A 20,469-nucleotide genomic window follows, 5' to 3' on the forward strand; every position below is an offset into this window, starting at 1 on the left:
TTGGCTTCTCAAAGTGCTAGGATTATAGGCATGAGTCACCATGCCTACCTGAATATTTCTTCTTAAGTGAACCTTTTCTATCTGCTGAGAACTGAATATGTGTGTCCCCCAGAAATTTGTCTTGAAGCTGTAATCCCCAAAGTGATGGTATTTAGAGGTAGAGGCTTTGGGAGGTGATTAGGTTTAGATAAGGTCATAAGGGTGGCACTTGTGATGGGATTTCAATGCCCTTATTAAAAAAGAGGAGACATAAGGTCTCTCTGCATGCATACACCAAGGAAAGGCCATGTGAGGACATAATCAGGAATAGAGCCATCACCAAGAACTTGACCATGCGGACACCCTGATCTCAGACTTCCAGCCTTCAGAACTGTGAGAAATAAATGTTTGTTGTTTTAAGTCACCCAGTCTATGGCATTTCATTGTAGCTGACATAACCGATCAGGGCACTACACTTCCTTATTTGTAGATTTTTCTCATTAGTGGAAAAGATAAAAGCATAATTGAGTTGTTTACACTCTTCTTTTAATTGCCTAACATTCCTTCTTATTCATGTTCCAAACATATTATCATTAGCATTTCTCAAAAATGTTAGTTCATTCTGGACTTTGTGTTTTTCTTACCATGATTCCTACAGATTTTAGCCATTACTTCATATATTCTTTGTCTTCCATTCACATATTGAAAAGATCTCATATGGAATATTCATAGAGCCAGATTCTACAATGAGTTTGTGTCAACAATACCTGAAATACAGTTTCTTTTTGCATGTCTAGAAAACAAAGTCATCATATTTGAGATTGATATGTGCTTTGGGCTGGTAAGAGAATACAACTTATACATCACTATTCTTTGCCTATGTTCTCTTGCTTGTTAAAAATTATAAAAGGTGTTCTGTGAGATGATTCCTTTAGAATTGCTTACAAAAAATAAGTATCTCCAGCTATTTGTAATGAACCAAAACAATATTACCTGCTAATCCAAGTACATTGTATTTTGCAACAACTACTGCCCTTAATTGTGCAAGCATCATTCTATTTTTGAACCTGCTCTTTTCCTTCCTTCCTTTCTTCTTTTCTTCTCTTTTCTTTCTTCCTCTTGCTTTCTTTCTTGCTCTCACCTTTCTTTCCTTCCTTCCTCTCTTTCCTTCTTTCCTTTTTTCTCTCTATTTCTTTTCTTCCTTTGCAATCTACGTGTATAAATGATTCTTACTCAACTGTGATAGATGTGTTGTCTTTTCTAATCTAAATTATCTTAATTACAGAATATCTTTGTTTCTTTCTTTAAAGTTGTTAAAGAGAACAAACATCAAACCTTCTTACCCTCAGTTTAAATGCAATACTTGAACATCACTGAGTTGAGATGGAATACCCAAAAAATTTCTTTAAAATTTAAAAGTTTTTCAGTAAATGAAAACTGTATCTGGTGAACATGATATGGAATTGAAATTGCATTCAGAAGTCAGCTATCTTTTTCTTCTGCGGTTTCATATTCATTGAAATTATTTCATTTTAAAAATCATGTTGTCTCTATTTGAGGGAAGGTGTTTGATTAAAACAATTTTTTCAACTAATCGACACGTTTACTGCATATCTTCTATGTACTCATCTGTGCCATCAACACAGTAGGAAATACTGCTTAAGGAAATACTAGATTTTGTATGTCTGAAACTTTGTCCCCATAAATGTATATGATAATGACTTGTCAATTAAAACTAATATTAAAAAACAAGCAGGATATCTTTATACATCCCTTCTTGGATTTAAAAGCTTATAAAAATGTATTCTATGTAAATAGAATTATAATTATACCTCAATATATCTAACATAAAAAATAAATATTAAACATATGCGACTAAAATATACTTAGGCTAAAAATGTAACCATTATGGCTAAGGAGGCCAAGAGGCATCCTTACATCCTAGTATGTTGCTATAAAAAATTGATTAAAAAAAAGATTGCATTTTGAAGCCAAATTACTTTTTGACATTTCTTTTAGTAGTGCAATATGGAATGCTGACAGGATACAATTTTATCATCAGTTTATCGTTAAAGCTACAGGAGAAAATCCAAGAAATATAATATGTGCAATGTGGAATTGTTTCTTACACTAAATTTTTCTAACATAATAACTACCTTCAGCAGAATATGAAGTTTGACTTCCTTCCATATAAACACTTAGTATTTTAGAGATTTCACTGTGGCATAGTGGTAAGAGTGCAGGTTTGCAGTCAGTAGGTCTGTATTTAAATCTTGCCTTTATAACTGTCCATGGTATAAACAGATGGAGCTATTTAACCTGTTCCTTCACCTGTTCCTCCTCTCTTTATCTCTCTGTTTCTGTCCACTACCCTCTCCCGGCCAACATACCCATACATACCAAAAGTACATTCCTTTTAAAAATCAGTTTAAAAAACTTACAGGGCTATTGCAAAAAATAAAATTAATTATAAAATATTTCATACAGTACTTGGCACATACTAAGTGCTCAAATATAGTACCAAAAATATATCAAACATATATTCTTACCTATTAATGCTATATAATATAATACAATGGAAATTTTCCATTATAATTAGCTTTTATTTGTAACATGATTCTTATGTCCTGTGCTTATAGGATTCTGCTGATCTTCTCCCCTATAATAAATATATATTACTCTGTGAAACAAAAAATATAGGTCCATGCTGTCAGTGGGTGTTTTGATGACTTCTCACTTCATTATTTTACTTACGTTCCTTAACTGCATTATGTCTGAAATTCTTTCAATTAAAATGGCACTTCCTTTAGTAATATTGAATGCAATTCTTTTGAAATTAGTCATCTCGTCAAATAAATATTGAAGAAAATTGTGAAATACATATTCTTAATGCTTCTTTAACTAAAATGATGGCAACTGTTCTTAATAAATTTGATAAATAAGAATAACTTCATTTATCATCTGTCTGGTCTTATGTATTAATTCTATTACAAATTTTAGGCAGTTATTACCTAATGTATTTTAAATCTTAATTACAGCAACAAATAATAAAACAACTGGATTCACAAAAAATAAAAATCTTTTTATTTGGGATCTCTTTTCAATTCAAAGTTTAAGGGACTGTTTATACTTTTTAATAGTTGAGAATTGTTTGATATACATATAAGTATTCTTGATAAACTATTAAAGGGGTATATATAAATAATAAAGTAACGCAGTAGTTATAAAAAAAATAACAGGATTACTTGTTCTAGTAGCTTTGGTAATGTCCAGTGAGGAAATAAAGTAGCATTTTGAAAGAGAGCTGCCTGAAAACAAGGCTCTCCTGGAATTGTATGTTCCTCATCTGTAGCTTTCCCTCTTTGTATCATTTGAGATTTTGTCTTTTTAATTTTTTCTACCATCAAATTCTTCTCATGGTAGTTCCTTTTGCATACTATTAAAAATGCTATACTAACTGAAAAGAAAAGCACTGAAGTTACTGAATTTTGAATTTTTGAATATGGAATATTTGTATCTGAAAATAAACATATCCATAAAGAATAAAATATAGGAAATTTTGATAATGATACTTTAATTATCTTCTGAGCCATTTTTAAGCTTCTGAAAATGTTAGAACATAGGCAAAAAGTAAAGAGAATGGTTCAATAGATCCCAAATATTCATCACTCACTTGCAAAAAGTAATTTAGAAATTGTCATATTTGCTTCATCTGTATTTCTTGATCTTTTAAATGTATTTTAAAACAAATCCCAGAGATCATGTTGTTTCATACTCACATATGTCAATGATTCTGAGTCACTGTGAAAGTCGTAGTCCAAGAATGATAATTATTTTTATGCATTCCTGTAATATTTTTATCTGGTGGTAATAAAGTCTAAGTGAATCTGTGTTCCAGGCTTACATTGCTTCCAAAGGATGTGTTTCCTCATAGAGTAGATGCCCGCATTTTTCCATTAGTGGATATGTTGGCTGACATCCTTGCGTGTGGTGAACTGCCAGGGTAAACTCAGGCCCATAACTGTAAACACCCCCTTTTATCTACTATGAATGCAGATTGTTAGAGTGGTAACCCTAACTCTGGAACTCCAATAGTCAGTGATTCCTTGCATTGTAACTGAGAAAGGTTTTTGCTTTCACCACAGTGTTGTATCAATTTGTACAACATGCTGTCCACAATGTACACAATGCTGTACCAATGCTGTATCACTTTGTTGTAACAGGTCTGAAATTGCAAAGTGATTGCAACTTCCATAAAAATGAAGTTGTTGATTATAGGAAGAATAATTTTTAAATACACCAAAGGCTCTTACTAGTATTCAAGAGAAGACCTGCAAGTAAAATGATCAAACACTGTATTTAAATATTTAGGTAAAAATCTTACATTTTTATAGGTCATGTGTCACCAGATCCCCAAAAGTCAGGATATGTTTAAATCAAACATTAGGGTGGAGAGCAAGGAAGTGGAACAAAGGAGAAAGTTTTCTGACCAACACTATGGAAAACACACTGTGGTACCTTTGAAACTTTTTTTAAACCTATGATCCATTACACTCTCTTTTTTTCGTTCCTTTACCACGGCACCACTTCTACAGGTTGCCACAGTTTTGATGATCATCTCTCTCCCAACCAAGATGGTGGAAAAAGCAAAAACGTGGTGAATCTTGGCGCAATCCGACAAGGCATGAAACGCTTCCAATTTCTGTTAAACTGCTGTGAGCCGGGGACAATTCCTGATGCCTCCATCCTAGCAGCTGCATTGGATCTAGTAAGTTGGTGAAATAATTTTCCCACCCTGCCCCCCATCCCAAGTAATACTGTTAACAGAGGTAAGTATGACTCCCCAATTGTAATCTGCCTGTGTTTTTTTGCTTTTTCAGAATTAGTGATAAAAGGGGAAAGAAAGATGATGAGGTGAGAGAAAAGAAAGGGAGAAAAATCTTAATTAATATGCCCTGAGAAATAGATTGTAGAAACATGTAAGGACTCTGGAGTCAGACTTAAAATCACTCTGACAGTTACTACCTGGACCTCTGTAAAACGAATGTAAGAGCAATAGTAAGACTATAGCTACCTCCTAGGGCTAGTGTGAAAACTAAATGAGATGTTAGATATAAAGCCCTCATCACAGTGCCTGAAATATAGGAACTACACAATAAAGTGGGCCATTATTATTACATTATTAGTCTTATGTCTGCCATGTATTAGTCTTTTAAACTCACGAAGTCTTGATTTCATTATCTATCAATTGGAGGAAAAATGTGAAGCAAGGATCAATTGAAATGAATTGCACAAACGCACTTTGAACATTGTATGGTATTATACACATGTAAGGGATTAAGAGTATGAAGTGGATCTTGTTTAGAAAGTGTTTTTATCAGGTAAATTAGGCCCACATGTGACTTTTGAACTCAGCCTCTCAATTTCTTTTATTGATTTTTATTTATAAACTCTTCATATGCTGCATAAACACTGGGTACAAAATACCAAGTAAACATCAAGAAATAAAAGTGTTTTATTTTTAGTTTTAAAAAAGGCAAACTGAAATAGATTTTTAGTAAAACAGAAAACTAAAACTTTAAGCATACCAGTAAATGATCCTTTTTTCAGGTTTTATGACACCCAAGTAAGTAACAGGTGGTCACTCATATTTTACCTTGGAAAATAATCCAAACCTTATAATTCATGAAATTTCTCTATGACTTTTGCAGCTTTTACTCTCAGGATATTTAGTGACCAGCAAGGTATGTGGCTTCACTTAGGGCTTAAATAGTAATACCATTTATAATCACCCAAATTGATGACTTTCCATTATTTAAGATTTCTCATTATTAAGCAGTGACCTTTGCAAATTTTAAAAAATTTGCAGCATGTTCAATGTATATTGATATGTGCTATGGTGACTGTAAAATGTAAGTAGTTATAGATCTCCAGGAGAGCAGAGGCTGGAGGCAATTAAACAATCAAAGTACAGTGAGATATCTGTCTACAGCAGGAAAGCTTGACAAAACAAAGAGCCAATCCCTTGTTTTCTAGGTGGGAGACTGGAAACTAGGCTGTCACTGTTTTGAGTCATGCATGGTTTGTCTTAATCACATCTTGCTCTACTCCCAAAGGAGCAGATTAAAATAAATAAATGCAACAAATTCATTAGAAAATAACAAACAAACATTTGAACAATGGAAAAGTGTATGAACAGTCAGTCACCAAAAGTACTAATAGTCAATAAACTACACCTCAGCTTACTTGAGCTTAAGAAATACTCTGTTGTTAATTTGCAAGTAAAAGAAATGCCTATTAAAATATCTATGGATTCCTACTTTATAGCTCACAGGTTGGCAATGAATTGAAAGTGCTGATAAGGGTAGAAAACATCAAACACCACATGCAATGTCAGTAGTGGTATAAGCAGCAGGATTTGATTAGGGAACAGAGGGAAGTCTTGGACTAACATGGTGATAATGAGAGCAGTGATGATGAGTAAAGCACTCCTCAGCTCCTCCCTGAGTAGTAAGTAATTTTGGACTGTATATAGTCAGAGAGGGAGAGTAGCAGTTCTCTACATATCAAATGCATCAAACGGCAAGGGTGGTGGTATTAAAAAGCCCAAAGTCAATGTGACTTATAAGATACTCACCGTATAATAATTAATTAACTCAGCAAATGTCTTTTGAGGGCTTCCTATGTGCCAGGCCTGGTGCTAACTGTTAATGATAATACAACAAAACTCAACTGGAGGGCTGCACCTATTTTTCTCTTTTTCCAATGAAGATTGTGTTTATATAGTGATCTTTTCTCCAGATGTCTTAGTGTACAGCATTCTAAGGTTGATTAATGAATGATTGGTATTTATTGTATACCCACCCTGTGCCAAAGGAAAAAAACTGAAGCTCAGAAAGATCGACTAATAGGCAGGGCTACAAAGTCAGTGAAGAATGGAGCTAGATTGGAATCTGGGTCTGTCATCCAAGCCCTTCTATTTTGTATTCTACCATACTGACTCTCTTATAAAAATAGTATGTGAGACCACTTTAGGATCTTACTTTAAAACATGCAATCATAATAAATTCTATATTTTATACCCAATAGCTTAAATGTGGTTAGGAAAGTAAAGGTGACAGAAGCTGGTTGAACAATTGTTCAGTACACATTAACATTTGCCACTTTACAGACAGTCGAAGCTGAAGTGCTCCAAAGATACTATCATATCCATCTTTGGCTTAATCCTTAAGTCACAGATACTTTTGGAAAATTTTTAGACAACTGAGGTGCCAGAATTTTCAGGTAACTGACTAATGAAATTAAGGACAATTGTAACAAGTTATCTTATTTCAACTTGTTGAAAAACTGAGTGAAAAATACAGGCCAAGCTCACTGTAGAAATTGGAAAATGATGGAATAATAGTAGAGGATAATAGTAATAATAGGTCAAGTAATTTTCATTATATTGACCATTTATAGAGTAAAATAAGCACCTGATGAGAGCTGACAGATTGTCCTTCATTCACTGAGAAGTTCTAGGCCTCATGTTCTTTCAGAGGTCCAGAGCTGAAATCTCTGCATGAACATGGATCATACCATGTTAAGGGCTCTATCAAGTGGTGTTTTCATTTGCATGTTTTCCATATGAAAAAACAAAAGCCCTGAGAGCTGAGGTGAGTTTTCTCAAGGTCATATGAATTAGTTGTTGCAAAAACTGGCATCAGAGCAGACTCTTCTGATTCCATTCAGGACTCTTAGCAACACCATATGCTTTCACTGTAAAAAAGATGATTTAAATAAATCAGAATGGGTATTTCTTTGGCATACTAAAAATGTGCTTAAATACATATGGTCTCCTATAATAAAAAAGATTGTGAATGACTTTTAATGGTCACAAAGTATTTGAATCTTTAGAAGTGTTCCTTATAGTATGAATACTTAATGAATTCATAAAAAATGTAAGAGAATGAAAAAAAGACACAAATGAAATATTTTACCAAAGGAAAACCAGAAATGGTAAATAAACTGATGAAAAGACTTCTCAAGTTTTAGGTTGAAATAAAGATGAAAAGTTATTACTTTAAAGCATCACATTGTTAAAGATATTTTAGCTTTTGTTTCCTTTGTATTTGGTTTCATCCAGTATCTCATTCACCTGCTTCCAGTCTTTCAGGAATGGCTCAGTTTTTAAATATGTTTTATGTATTTTTCGATGCATTATGGTTTTATTTAGATATATGTATATAATACAAATTGATATGAATATAGAAGTAAACATAGATGTTAATATGATAGATATGCAAATGAGATACAGATGTGGATCTAGATGTAGACACAAACATTGATATAGATAGATACAGATATATAGAGATAGAGACATAGATTCTGCCATTCCATCAAATAGAATTTGAAGGGGGAGGGGAAAAATAAATGTGCTCTATTCATCATCATATCTCAATCCTACATTTTCTCCCACCTCTCTTTTATTGTTTTGCTTTGTTACATTTATTTTTAAGTGCAGCTTAAATATAATTTTTGCATTTTGACATAATTTTTATAATAGAATATTTTCATTATTTTATGTCCTAAATAATATAATTTAAATGTGATTTTTTTAATATTGTAATTTTCTTCAGAATTAAAGGGTATTGTTAGATGAAAGAAATACTAGAAATGTCAATGTTCAAAGTTTTGCCAACGTGTTCTTTTTTTGCTTTTAAACAGTCCTACTTTTATTATTGCTGTGACCACTAAATGCAGGGATAATTGATTCCCTTTTAAGTCCAGCACAGCTTTACTTCACAGTCTTTCTCTTTAGGGTTAATTTATCAGATGCAACTGTAAGGCACTTTTTAAAAGATATGTTTTAGAAAGGATTCATTTTATCTTTAGGTTCATGTAATCTACAAATACAAAACTAAAAAGAAAATAAAAAGAAAAATTAAACAGTCCAAGCAAAAGGGCTGTTATTTCAAGTAAAATAGTCTATCCTTATTTATCCAGTTGAATTTGTAACATGCACAAACAGTGATTTCTAATTTACTGGTAATTTATTAGCATGAATAACACTAATAATAATAATACCAGTTTGCTTTAGGAACAATTCCACAAATATAAGACCATCCATGAGATCATAGAATTCTCCCTAGTCTGTGGATGGAGGAAACCTAATTCATGTTAAATTATTTAGCCTCACAAATAGATAGCTTTAGAAGTAGTTAAATGTAATCGTTTTTCAAACTAAAATACTTTGAAGAGTGAAAGATTTCTCTATAATTATGTGAGGAAAAGAGACATACACCGGGACTCCCCTAGAAAAAGACCTTCAGTTACCGTAGGTTTAATTCACACTTATTTCCAGGCTTATTGCCTTAAATATAATTTATCATATTGGGGCTTAACATCACAGGATATTTAATGATTAGTGCAAATTAAGTCCTTTCAAGGAGACAGGAATGCATGAAAGAGGAAATAGCATATGATTCTCTTTTGAATCATAAGAAAATTAGAAATAATATAGTAATAAAACAAAACTATCAAATTATCCTCTTAATCTAGTAGTAATGAATTTTTTAAAAGATTCTTACTATGAAATGTAGCATAAAAATGCCTGAATAGTATTTCATTGTTGTGTCTGTGCCGCATTTTCTTTATTCATTCACCTGTTTATGGATACTTGAGTTGAATCTATGTCTTGGCTATTGCAAATGGTGCCGCGATGGACATGAGAATGCAGATTTTAAAAATGAATATGCATCAAAATAAACTATCATCAGAATAAACAGACAACATACCAAATGGGAGAAAATTTTTGCAATCTTGCTATTTATATGACAAAAGTCTTATATCCAGAATCTACAAAGAGCTTAAACAAATTTACAAGAAAATCACCCCATCAAAAAGTGTGCAAAAGACATGAATGGACCCTTTTCAAAAAAAGACATTTATGCAGCCAACAAACATATGAAAAAAAGCTCAAAATCACTGATCATCAGCGAAATACAAATCAAAACCACAGTGAGATACCATTTCACACCAGTCAGAATAGTGATTTTTAAAAGTCAAGAAATGACAGATGCTGGCAAAGCTCTAGAGAAACAGGAATGCTTTTACACTGTTGCTGGGAATGCAAATTAGTTCAACCACTGTAGAAGACAGTGTGGTGATTCCTTAGAGACCTGGAACCAGAAATACCATTTGACCCAGCAATCCCATTATGGGATATATACCCTAAGGAATATAAATCATTCTCCTATAAAGGCACATGCACACATATGTTTATTGCAACACTATTTACAATACAATAGTGCAAACACTATTTACAATACAAGACATGGAATCAACCCAAATGGTCATCCATAATAGACTGGATTAAAAAAAGGTGGTACATATACAACATAGAATACTATGCAGCCATAAAAAGGAATGAGATTATGTTCTTTGCAGGGACTTGAATGGAACTGGAAGCCATTTTCCTCAGCAAACTAATGCAGGAACAGAAAACCAAACACCACATGCTCTCACTTTAAGAGGAAGCTGAACAATGAGAACACATGGACACAGGGAGGGGAAAAACACACACTGGGACCTGTCAGCAGGGTTGAGGGGCAGGGGAAGGAAGAGCATCAGGACAAATAGCTAATGCATGCTGGACTTAATACCTAGGTGATGAGTTGATAGGTGCAGCAAACCATCATGGTACAAGTTTACCTATGTAGCACACCTGCCTATCCTGGGCGTGTACCCCGAACTTATAAAATAAAAAGAAACAAAATGAATAGATATTATAAATATATAGAATTTGAAGAAAAAAATTTAGAAGTGACATATCCATGACAGAAATAAAACATTTCCAGTTTGTGTTTCTTTGCCTAATCACACACCCTTACCTCTGAGAAGACACGGCTCTTCTGAACTTAAATATCTTTCTCGTGCTTTCTTTATTTTACCACATTGGTGTGTGTCTTTAGAGAATATATTACTTTGTTTGGGTTTGGTTTGTTTTGCCTGATTTTGAAATTAATTTACAGGAGGTCATGCTATCCTTTTTCTAATTTGTTTAGCCTTATGTTTGAGTTCCTCCTTGGTGATGTATTTAGTGTTAATATATTAATGTTTACTCACAAATGGTATTCATATGTTTGAACATACGACAATTTATATATCCATTCTATATTAGATGGACATTTTAATTTTTTTCAAAATTCTGGCTAATTTGAGCAATGCGTTAATAAATATTTTTGTATATGGGCTTCAATTTATATATAGTTTCCTAAATGCACCTACAAGTAAAATTATAGTCACAATTTTGCTGTATGATACCAAATTATATTTGAGAGTAGTTGCAAAAAACTCCAAATAAGTGCCAACATGTAATGAAAACTCATGCTTCCCTTTATTCTTGCCAACACTTTATTGTCCAATATTGTTATTTTTAACAATGTGGTGCTTTAAAGTAATAACTTTTAATCTGTATTCGAACCTAACGCTTGAGAAGTCTTTTAGTCAGTTTGTTTACCATTTCTTTTTCTGTTTGATAAAAGATTTCATTTGTGTCTTTTGTTCATTCTCTTACTGGGAGATTATTTATCTTTGATTGCTAACTTTTAAAAGATTATAGGTAATGTCAATATTAATCTTTTTTCTGTTCTTTACATTGCATCATCTCCCTGTGTGCAGCTTGTTTTCTTCTTCAATTTTTTTCATATATCTTAATGAAGAGAAATTTTAATTTAATATAATTTAATTCATAAAAATTTTCCCTCATGAATAGCACTTCTGTTTTGAAATTCCATGGTAGCAAAGACATTCTTATATTTTTCTCTAAAAGTTTTAAATATTAACTTTCATACTTAAGTCTTTAACTAAAATGTTCTATGTAATTAGCATAAGATAGGAATTTATTTCCTTTATTTCTTTCATTCCCATGGGAAAATAATTATCCTAGCACAATACACTGACTAGTTAATGCATTCTTCTCAAATGTGCATCGCCATCTTAATCAAATATCAGGTGTCCTTACAGGCATGATGTAATTCTGGGTTCTGATTTGTTTGTTTATTTGTGGTGGAGTGTTTCTCTGTTGCCTAGACTGGAGTGCAGTGGTGTAATCTCAGCTCACTGCAACCTCTGCCTCGCAGATTGAAGTAATTCTCCTGTCTCAGCCTCCCAAGTAGCTGGGACCACAGGTGCCTGCCATCATGCCCAGCTAATTTTTGTACTTTTTGTAGAGATGGGGTTTCATCATATTGGTCAGGCTGGTCTTGAACTCCTGACCTTAGGTGATCCACCAGACTTGGCCTCCCAAAGTGGATTACAGGAGTGAGCCACCATGCCCAGCCTGGGTTTTGTTTTATTCCATTTTCTGTGTATCCTGAGTCATCCTACCCTGTATTAATAGTTAGAACTTTAAACATCACTTAGGCTACTCGTGGCTCTTTGTTATTCCACATGAATTTTATAATTAGCTTATCAGAGTCCATGAAAAATCCTTTGATTTATTCTTGGAATTGCATTGAGTCCACAGATATATTTAGAGATAATTAAAATTCAAATAGAAATTCAGATCTGAATTGATTATTCAAAAGTTCTATTTCTTCCTGAGACAGTTTAATTTTTTTCAGTAATTTATCAATTTAACCTATATTTTAAGGTTTGCTGGTATAAAATTGATTAGAATACATTCTTAGTTTTGATATTTGCAGTATCTGTAGTTATTTTATATGTTTTTATTTCTAAAATTGTTTCCAATTTTTTAACTAGGCATACCAGTCATTTATCAATTTCATTATCTTTTTAAATCTTTCTGTTATATGTTTGCTCTCTAATTTATTAATGCCTGCTCTTATTTTTATTATTTTCTCTCGTGCTTTGGTATAATCACATTATTTAGTGAAGTTGATTATTCAGTTCATTGATATTCATTTCTCTGTTCTAAACTAAGAACTTAGCTATTAATTTTCCTCTAAGAACTACTTAAAACTGCATACCATAAATTTTGATAAGCAGTATTTTTGTTTTAACTTACTTTTAAGTACTTTCTAATTTTTTAAATTATATTCTTTTTGACTCGTAGGTATTTACATGTGTGTGTTTCAATTGATAAAATCCAGGGTTTTGTTAGAAATGAATTTTTGTTATTGATTCTAAGTTACTGATTTTTTAGAATTAACGTAGTCTTCCTTTATGACCTAGAATATTATCAGTTTTTATAAATGTTTCATGTTTGTCGAAAAGAATTTATATTCTCCAGTTGTAGAAAACAGTGATTGATATACATAAGATCAAACTTGCTAATTGGGTTATTTGAATCTACATTCTTATTGTTTTCTCACTGTTTGTTCTATCAATTACTGTTATTGTGTTGGAAATCCTCACAGTGATGGCAAATATGTTTATTTATCTTTACAGCAATGACATTTTTTGTTCTATTTCTGTGGAAGCAAACAGGTTTAGATAATTACAAACTTCTAATGATTTGAACTTCTTATTACCATCAATTGGCAGGTTGAATTTTAGTAATATTCTCTACCTTAAGGTACGCTTTTCTACAATACTAATATAGCTACAGCAATTTCATTAGGTTAGTATTGGCCAGGCATGTCTTTTTGCCAATCCTTTACTTTCAACTTTTCTGTTTGCTGCTTAGGTGTGTGTCGTATTAAAAGCATGTATTTGGGCTGGGCATAGTCACTCACACCTGTAATCACAGCACTTTAGAAAGCCAAGGGGCAGATGAATGACTTGAGGTAAGGGGTTCAAAACCAGCCTGGCCAGCATGGTAAAACCCCATCTCTACTAAAAATACAAAAATTAGCCACACGTGGTGGAACATGCCTATAATCCCAGCTTCTTGGGAAACAGAGGCACAAGAATAGCTTGAACCCAGGAAATGGAGGTTGCAGTGAGCTGAGATCACAATGCAACTACACTCCAGTCTGGGCAACAGAGTGAAACCCTGTTTACAAAAAGAAAAAAAAAAGGAAAACATTTAGACTTAGATTTTTTCACCAACTAAACAATTTTTTTCTAGAAAATTTAGTCTATTTGTACAGATTGTGATTACTGATATATTTAGATTCACTTCTGTCATTTTTATTTATTATGTTTTTATTATTTCAGTGTGTGTGTGTTCCAATTTCATGCCTTCTTTTAGATTCTGTGTTAGGGTTTATTTATCTTGCTTTGATACAGTTTCACATTTTAAAAGTTATTTTCCTTTACTAGTTTGTAGATTATTATATTCTCTTTATGTTTATAGAATCACATACTTATTTAACCAAGTCTAAAATCAATGAATTTTTAAAATTTTTTTCTTAAAAAAATGGGATACATGCGCAAAACATGCAGGCTCATTACATAGGTGTATGTGTGCCCTGGTTGTTTTCTGCACCTATACATTCATCCTCCAAGTTTCTTCCCCTATCTCCTAACAGGACCTGGTGTGTGCTGTTTACCTCTCTGTGTCCATGTATTCTCATTGTTCAGCTTTCATTTATGAGTGAGAACATGCAGTGTTCTGTTCCCGTTAGTTTGCTGAGGCTGATAGCTTCCAGCTTCATCCATGTCCCTGCAAAGTACATGATCTCACTATTTTTATGGCTGCATACTATTCCATGGTGTGTATGTACCACATTTTCTTTATCTAATCTATTATTGGTGGGCATTTGGGTTGGTTCTATGTCTTTGCTATTGTAAACAGTCCTGCAATAAACATACATGTGAATGCATCTTTATAGTAGAATGATTTATATTCCTTTGGTATATACTCAGTAGTGGGACTGCTGGGTCAAATGATATTTCTGGTTCTAGATCCTTGAGGAATCACCATACTGCCTTCCACAATGGTTGAACTAATTTACATTCCCATCAACAGTGTAAAAGCATTCTTATTTCTCTAAGAGCCTCACCAGCATCTATTATTTCCTGACTTTTAATAGTCTCCATTCTGACTAGCATGAGATGGTATCTCACTGTGGTTTTTATTTGCATTTCTCTGATGATCAGTATGTTGAGCTTTTTTTTTTTTCATGTTTGTTAGCAGATAAATGTCTTCTTTTGAGAGGTGTCTGTTCATATCCTTTGCCCACTTTTGGATGGGGTTTTTTTTTTCCTGTAAATTTGTTTATGTTCTTTGTAAATTTTGGATATTAGACCTTTGTCAGATGGGTAGATTGCAAAAATTGTCTCCCATTCTATACGTGGCTTGTTCACTCTGACAATAGTTTCTTTTGGTGTGCAGAAGCTTTTTCGTTTAATTAGATCCCATTTGTCAATTCTGGCTTTTGTTGCCATTGCTTTTAGTGTTTTTGTCATGAAGTGTTTGCCCATGCCAGTGACCAGAATGGTATTGCCTAGGTTTTCTTCTAGGGTTTTTATGGTTTTGTGTTTTATGATTTTATGTTTTACATTTAAGTCTTCAATTCATCTTGAATTAATTATTATATAAGGTATAACAAAGGGGTCCAATTTTAGTTTTCTGTTTACGGCTAGCCAGTTTTCCCAGCGCCATTTACTGAACATTGATTGTTTTTGGCAGGATTGTCGAAGATTAGATGGTTGTGGATATATGGTCTTATTTCTGAGGTCTCTGGTCTGCTCCATTGGTCTGTAAGTCTGTTTTGGTACCAGTACCATGCTGTTTTGGTTATTGTAGTACAGTTTGAAGTCAGGTAGCATGATGCCTCCAGCTTTGTTCTTGTTGCTTAGCATTGTCTTGGCTACATGGGGTCTTCTTTGATTCCATATAAAATTTAGAATAGTTTTTTTCAAATCCTGTGAAGAATGTCAATGTTCGTTTAATGGGAATAGAATTGAATCTATAAATTACTTTGGGCAGTATGGCCATTTTCATGACCTTGATTCTTCCTATCCATGAACATGGAGTGTTTTTCCATCTGTTTGTGTCCTCTTATTTCCTTGAGCAGTGGTTTGTAGTTCTCCTTGAAGAGGTCCTTCACATCCCTTGTTAGCTGTATTCCTAGGTATTTTAATCTCTTTGTAGCAATTGTGAATGGGAGTTCACTCATGATTTGGCTCTCTGTTTGTCTACCTTTGGTGTAAAGTAATACTTGTGATTTTTTTGCAAAATGATTTTCTATTCTGAGACCTTGCTGAAATAGCTTATCAGTTTAAGGAGTTTTGGGGCTGAGATGATGGAGTTTTCCACATATAAAATCATATCATCTGCAAACAACTGTTGTTTAAGATTTAGTTCTATCTTGTTTTTGCATTAATATTCACAAATTAGACATTATTTGTGTTGATTTTTCAGAAAGTGAGTTCTAAATTTATTCCCAGAATTTAACGTATTCTTTGTTCACCATTTCTCCTTGAATCTTAGATATTCCTTCTAAGATTATCTCAGAATTGTCTCTAGTGACAATTGGCTGTAACTCTCTCAGCTACAGTTTAATTGAAAATGTCTTGACCCAGCAATCCCATTACTGGGTATATATCCAAAGGATTATAAATCATTCTAGTATAAGGATACATGCACACAAATGTTCATTGCAGCACAGTTTACAATAGCAAAGACTTGGAACCAACCCAAATGCCCATTCGATGATAGACTGGACAGGGAAAATGTGGCACATATACACCATGGAATACTAGGCAGCCATAAAAAATGAGTTCATGTCCTTTGTAGGGACATGGATGAACCTGGAAACCATCATTCTCAGCAAACTGACACGAGAACAGAAAATCAAACACTGCATGTTCTCACTCATAGGTGGGTGTTGAACAATGAGAACACGTGGACACAGGGAGGGGAGCATCACACACTGGGGTCTATTGGGGGAAAATAGGGGAGGGACAGTAGGGGGTGGGGAGTTGGGGAGAGATAGCATGGGGAGAAATACCAGATATAGATGATGGGAAGGAAAGCAGCAAATCACACTGCCATGTGTCCACCTACGCAACAATCTTGCATGTTCTCACATGTACCCCAAAACCTAAAATGGAATTAAAAAAAGAAAAAAACCTAACTAAATAAAAAAATAAATAAAAGAATCTATAGCAGTTGCTATCTACAGAAAAAGAAAGAAAGAAAGTATCTTTATTTTGATCTCAACTTGAAGATACTTTTGCTAGAATTGTAATAATAGGCTAACATTGTCTTTCTATACTTCAAAGACATTATCTCATTCTTTTATGGCTTAATTGACAATAATAATTTATAGGTAATCTTCCCTTCTCTCACTGTAGTCACTTTGAATATCTTCCCTTTATTGTTTATATTTTTCAGTTTTACTAAAATGTTCTTAGTATTTTTTGTATTTGCGGTTCATTAGGTACTTGAATTATGTAATTAATATATGATACTTATGATAAAAATTCTCAACTTACCTTTTCAATATTGTGTCCTTCACGTTTTCTTTAATCTTTCCTTCTGTAAATTGAAAAAATATAAGATAGATCTTTTCATTTTATTTTCTGTTTTTTATAACCTCTCATATTTTTCATTTTGTCTCTCTCCCTCTCTCTGTGTGTGTGCTAAATTCTGGATTATTTTATCAGATGTATTTTCCACTTCACCTTTTCTCTTCAACTGTGTCTGATCTCACGGTTCTTAACAAAGGGTAGTTTTGCCCATCAGGGGACATTTAGCAATATCTGGAGGAATTTTCAGTTGCCACAACTTGGGAATTGGGTAAATACCAAAGATGCAGATAAGCATTCCATAATACAAAATACACCCTGACACACACACACACACACACACACAGAATCATCTGACCCAAATAGTCAATAGTATTGCAGTTGGAAAAGCCTGATATAATCTGTGTTTTAGTCTATCTATTGAGTTTTAAGTTTCAAGTACTATATTTTTTATTTGTAAAATTTCTATTTAAATTTTGTTTTAAAACTTCCTAATCAACTTGGATTATCTGATTCCTTCATCATACTTTCCATACTCACATTTATCTTTAGATGTGTTTGATACACTGATTCCAACAACCACGGTCCTTGTGAACTTTATTCTGCCCTTTGTTATTTCTTCTAACACTTATTCATAATGGATTATTTTATGTCGTACTTTTTTATTGATACATAATAGTTGTGCATGTTTGTGGAATGCATGTGATATGTTGATGTATGTATACAATGTGTAATGATTAAATCAGGATAACTGGAATCTCTATCAGCTCAAACATTTATCATTTCTTTCTGTTGGGAGCATTTCAAATTTTCTCTTCTAGTTATTTTGAAATATAATCTAGCTCATTCCTTTATGAATTCCTTTATGGGACTTTATCTGTGGGAATTATTTAAGACTTGTGTTAGCAGTAGTGTTTTCAGTGGACCAGCAATATCAGCTTCACCTGTGAGCCTGTGACAAATGCAAATTTCTATTCCCTACAATAGATCTCCTGAATCAGAATATCTGGGGATGGAGCCAAGGAATTTATTTTATCCATCTTCCTAAGTGACTCCTAGGCTCAAATATGAAGACTTGAGAAGTACTGGTTTAAATAAAGTACTTCTCCAGAGAGAATTTTCATTTATTTTTGTCAGACACCTGGAAATATTCTAAGAACATTTTAAAAATTATTTTTGGGGTCAGGGGGGCATGAAATTAGCCCATTCTTGGTGCTCCAAACTTTTATGGGAATGTGGGATATTGTTAAGCACGCTCATAAAAGACTTTTTTCCCTTTTTATCCCCTCTGTCCTACCCAGAGCCAAACCTTGTCAGACAAACCAACTCCTTTAGAGCAGATTTTTTTCTTCTTTGTACACTGAGGGTGGCTTCTACCTGAGATCCTGGCTTTATGACAGAAGAGTACATGACCCAACCACCAATTGTGCCAACTTTTAACTTGTGGCCCATTGGAAACCCATTTGGTCTCTCTCTAGTCATCGGAAACCTTCAGAATAAATGTTTATATCTAGTTTATCCCCACCCCCTCCCCCGGAATTGCACTTTCTTGTAATTTTTACTCTCCAGTTGTCTTCAATCTCACTTTAGAAACAAAAGCAAAATAAAAATAGACATTTTTTGATATTTTACCCACCATTTCAGGTGTTCTAAATCAAATGAATTCTTTACTCTTAACTTACCATATTGCCAGAAACAGAAGTCTTCATTTGGTTTTCAAAATACCCAAAATATTAGCATGATCTGAGTAAGTGCTAAAATGACTCACCTTCCAGACCATGTACTAAACGATAATGTTGGTCTTCAGCCTACTCACAGCTACTGTAGAAATGGGCAGGGATGGAGGCAGCCTGTTAGCAGTGAGCCAGTTATTTATTGATCTCAGTCAGGCAGAGAATTCAATACAAGCTAAGTAATAAATACTGACTCAGAAGTATATACCCTCTAGCAAAGAACTTTCCAATACTTACTAAGACCCACAATAACTGTTTATTCCCATTGGTTGTAAATAAACAGGTATCCTGCAGCAGCAACAACTTTATATTTTATTTTGTAAGGCAATAAAAAATTATGTAATTACCCAGGGGCCCATATAAAATATTTAGTCTTTAAAAACAGTTAGTTTCCGTCCAGTGTTATATGAGTTTTCAGGATCAGTCAAGGTTTCTTCGCACATAATAAGCTTAGATATACTCCTCCAGGGAAACGAATGTATTGCAATTATAAGCTTCAATTAACCATCATACCTTGGCAACAATATTTTCTAGGTCTCCAGGCAAAATAAAGCACAGCTGCTGAAATTAGTATCTAAATTCTCTGCCTCACTTTCATAAAGGAAGTATTCAACATACATAATGATCTTATAAAATTCAAGGAAAAAATGGCAAAGAAGTCAAGGAAAGTAGCCAGAATCTTGAAGTTTTCTAGCTGTAGACTGCTAGAGACTCCCATGCTGTGCAATGACATTCATTTGACTTTTTGTAATTTTAACTAGACAACCCTGTAACCAATGCAGAGAATACCTTGTACAAGATTGAACCATGTGAAGTTGCTGATATGACTATTTTTGACCTTCAAATTTAGAAATTTCATAGGTTCAATCTAATATTTTGCCTTCCCAGTTAAAATGGATTCTTGCTTGTCTGGAAACTACAAAGTTATAATATAATGGAATAGAAGTCTCTCTGTGACATCATGGAGCATAAAAAGGGATCTGAGCAGAAACGTTAATAAGAAAGAAGAAATTTAAATATGCCTAATTTTCTTTTAGGACCACCAGCAAATTCTCTATGGTATTCCAATGGTGTCCAATTTTGTTTAAATGTTCACCTGTAACTGTGCCTCTGATACTCTGTGGTTCTTTTCAGCTATGCAGCATTCTTCCGATTCATTTTTCTCCATTTGTGCTGTTTTTCTCTGTGATGTGAATCCATCCCTATCCATTATGTCATGCCTCCATCTTTTGCTGCTTCTTCAGATTGCACTGAGCCATAAGAGGTAAGCACCATCAAAAGAGAGAAAATCGACTTTCGTTTATGCTCAGGAGGAATCCTTTGTCCGAGGTATTCCATAACCCTGCCCCTAAAATCGATACTTTCGAAACTACCTTTTAAAAGGAATTGAATG

General features: G+C 33.5%; 1 protein-coding gene across 44 annotated transcripts in view; it reads left to right on the top strand.

The window, feature by feature from the left end:
• The window catches only part of UNC80 (unc-80 subunit of NALCN channel complex), a 232,044-nt gene that overhangs the window by 71,863 nt on the left and 139,712 nt on the right, over positions 1 to 20,469 (top strand). For all 44 annotated transcript variants that reach the window (XR_013519086.1, XM_035305573.3, XM_035305581.3 and 41 more), the window contains one exon: positions 4,575 to 4,747. Coding sequence is in view for 43 of the 44 variants with exons in the window: in XM_035305573.3 (XP_035161464.2) it covers positions 4,575 to 4,747 (173 nt within the window). In the remaining variant the exon portion in view is untranslated. The remainder of the gene's footprint in view (positions 1 to 4,574; positions 4,748 to 20,469) is intronic.

This window comes from Callithrix jacchus, chromosome 6, assembly GCF_049354715.1.
Source record: "Callithrix jacchus isolate 240 chromosome 6, calJac240_pri, whole genome shotgun sequence".
Classification (NCBI taxonomy): Eukaryota; Metazoa; Chordata; class Mammalia; order Primates; family Cebidae; genus Callithrix; species Callithrix jacchus.